Raw genomic sequence first — 2347 nt, 5'->3', positions numbered from 1 at the left:
CCCTCCCAGGTGCTAACAGTCTCTCTCTAATTATTCCAGCAGAGGATGATCAGAGGAATGAGGAAGGTGAGGAACTTTATCAACAATTGACAGATAGAGTTAATAATGAAGACATGAAAAGAGACATCGGGGATAAAGGCAGATGTAAAAGAAAAAATGACAGCCACTGGGTTGGGCAGAGAGATGGAAGAAAGGGTAACATACGTTTTCCCAAGCACAATATAATGAAGAAAAGTAAATCCATTCAGTGTGGAAAGTACTTCAAATATAGATCACAGCTTCTTGTGAACCAAAGGGTACACAGAGGAGAGAAACCTTCAAAGCATGGAAAGAAATTGAGTCAGAGTAATAATCTTCAACAGCAAAGAATACACAAAGAGAAAAAAGGTTTTGAATGTTTAGAGTGTGGAAAGAAATTCAGTCGGAGTGGTCATCTTCAATCACACCAAAGAACCCACACAGGAGAAAAACCTTTTGAATGCACAGAGTGTGGAAGGAAATTCAGTTACAGTTCCAATCTTCAACGGCATCAAACATCCCACACAGGGGAGAAACCTTTTGAATGCTCAGAGTGTGGGAAGAGATTCCGTCTGAGTTTCAATCTTCAACAGCATCAAAGATCCCACACAGGAGAGAAACCTTTTGATTGCTCAGTGTGTGGAAAGAGATTCAGTCGCAGTGGCAGTCTTCAAATGCATCAGAGAACCCACACAGGGGAGAAACCTTTTGAATGCTCAGAGTGTGGAAAGAGATTCTGTGAGAGTTCCAGCCTTCAAAAGCATCATAGAACCCACACAGGAGAGAAACCTTTTGAATGCCCAAAGTGTGGAATGAGATTCAGTCGCATTGGCAGTCTTCAAGTGCATCAGAGAACCCACACAGGGGAGAAACCTTTTGAATGCACAGAGTGTGGAAGAAAATTCAGTCACAGTTCCAATCTTCAACGGCATCAAAGATCCCACAAAGGGGAGAAACCTTTTGAATGCTCAGAGTGTGGAAAGAGATTCCATCTGAGTTTCAATCTTCAACAACATCAAAGAACCCACACAGGGGAGAAACCTTTCGAATGCTCAGAGTGTGGAAAGAGATTCAGTCGCAGTGGCAGTCTTCAAATTCATCAGAGAACCCACACAGGGGAGAAACCTTTTGAATGCTCAGAGTGTGGAAAGAGATTCAGTCACAGTGGCGGTCTTCAAATGCAGCAGAGAACCCATACAGGGGAGAAAGGTTTTGAATGCAGAGTGTGGGAAGATATTCATTGAGGGGGGGATTTTCCATTGCATTATAGAACCCAGACAGGAGAGAAACCATTTGAATGTTCAGAATGTGGAAAGAGATTCAGTTTGAGTTTCAGCCTTCAAAGGATTGCTATTGAGGAGAAGGAGAAGAAGAAAATGATGATATTGGATTTATATTCCGCCCTTCACTCTGAATTTCAGAGTGACTTATGATCTCCTTTACCTTCCTCCCCCACAACAGATACCCTGTGAAGCAGGTAGGGCAGAGAGAGCTCTCTCAGAAGCTGCTCTTTCAAGGACAGCTCTGCAAGAGCTATGGCTAACCCAAGGCCATTCCAGCAGGTGCCAGTGGAGGAGTGGGGAATCAAACCGGGCTAATCCACTACACCAAACTGGCTTCATGGATTTCATGTTATCAGTCATTCAGAAATCATCTCATCTCATCTGCAGCAAGTATTAATCCAAGTGCTGCAAGCAACTTCTTCAGTGCAAGTATTCAATAGTAGAACATTGTAATATGGACTTTAAATCTCATTTGTAAATATAGTATATTCTTTGGTGTGTTGTATACTGTTAAACTGACATGATATATTGCTCTGTGTTAAATACTAGAGAGATTATACATAACAAAGAATTGAAAAGAAGGATTGAAAGAGTCAATAATTTTGGAAGAGTGGTTTCTTTGATCTATGGCGTTATTCTTGTTTTCTTACAACTTTTACACTGTGGTTTCCTTTGTGGTTGTACACAAACAACTGACAAGTTCACCCCTCAGTGGTGCTGTGTATGCTGACAAGGTCTATGCCAGGGGTGGCCAAACGGTGGCTCGGGAGCCACATGTGGCTCTTTCACACATATTGTGTGGCTCTCAAAGCCCCCACTGCCCTGTTGGCCAGCCTGGCGGCTACAAGCATAACCAGTTTCAAGAGGGGGTTGAACATATGAACATATATATGAACATATGAAGCTGCCTTATACTGAATCAGACCTTTGGTCCATCAAAGTCAGTGTTGTCTTCTCAGACTGGCAGCGGCTCTCCAGGGTCTCAAGCTGAGGTTTTTCACACCTATTTGCCTGGACCCTTTTTTGGAGATGCCAGGGATTGAACC

At 42.9% G+C, this 2347-nt stretch overlaps 1 protein-coding gene across 1 annotated transcript; it reads left to right on the top strand.

The window, feature by feature from the left end:
* The first annotated feature begins 224 nt into the window (after positions 1-224).
* On the top strand, positions 225-1262 carry LOC132571891 (gastrula zinc finger protein XlCGF17.1-like). The gene has a single exon (XM_060238683.1). The coding sequence runs from the start codon at positions 225-227 to the stop codon at positions 1260-1262; it is 1038 nt and encodes a 345-aa protein (XP_060094666.1).
* Positions 1263-2347: the final 1085 nt, after the last annotated feature.

The sequence above is a fragment of the Heteronotia binoei genome, chromosome 5 (genome assembly GCF_032191835.1).
Source record: "Heteronotia binoei isolate CCM8104 ecotype False Entrance Well chromosome 5, APGP_CSIRO_Hbin_v1, whole genome shotgun sequence".
In the NCBI taxonomy this organism is placed as follows: domain Eukaryota; kingdom Metazoa; phylum Chordata; class Lepidosauria; order Squamata; family Gekkonidae; genus Heteronotia; species Heteronotia binoei.
The sequence above is the reverse complement of the archived record's forward strand: the minus strand, read 5'-3'. Positions and strand labels throughout refer to the sequence as shown.

Bases quoted from the DNA above. Each gene is read 5' to 3' on its own strand.
- LOC132571891 (XM_060238683.1), top strand. From the start codon at position 225: ATGAAGAAAAGTAAATCCATTCAGTGTGGAAAGTACTTCAAATATAGA.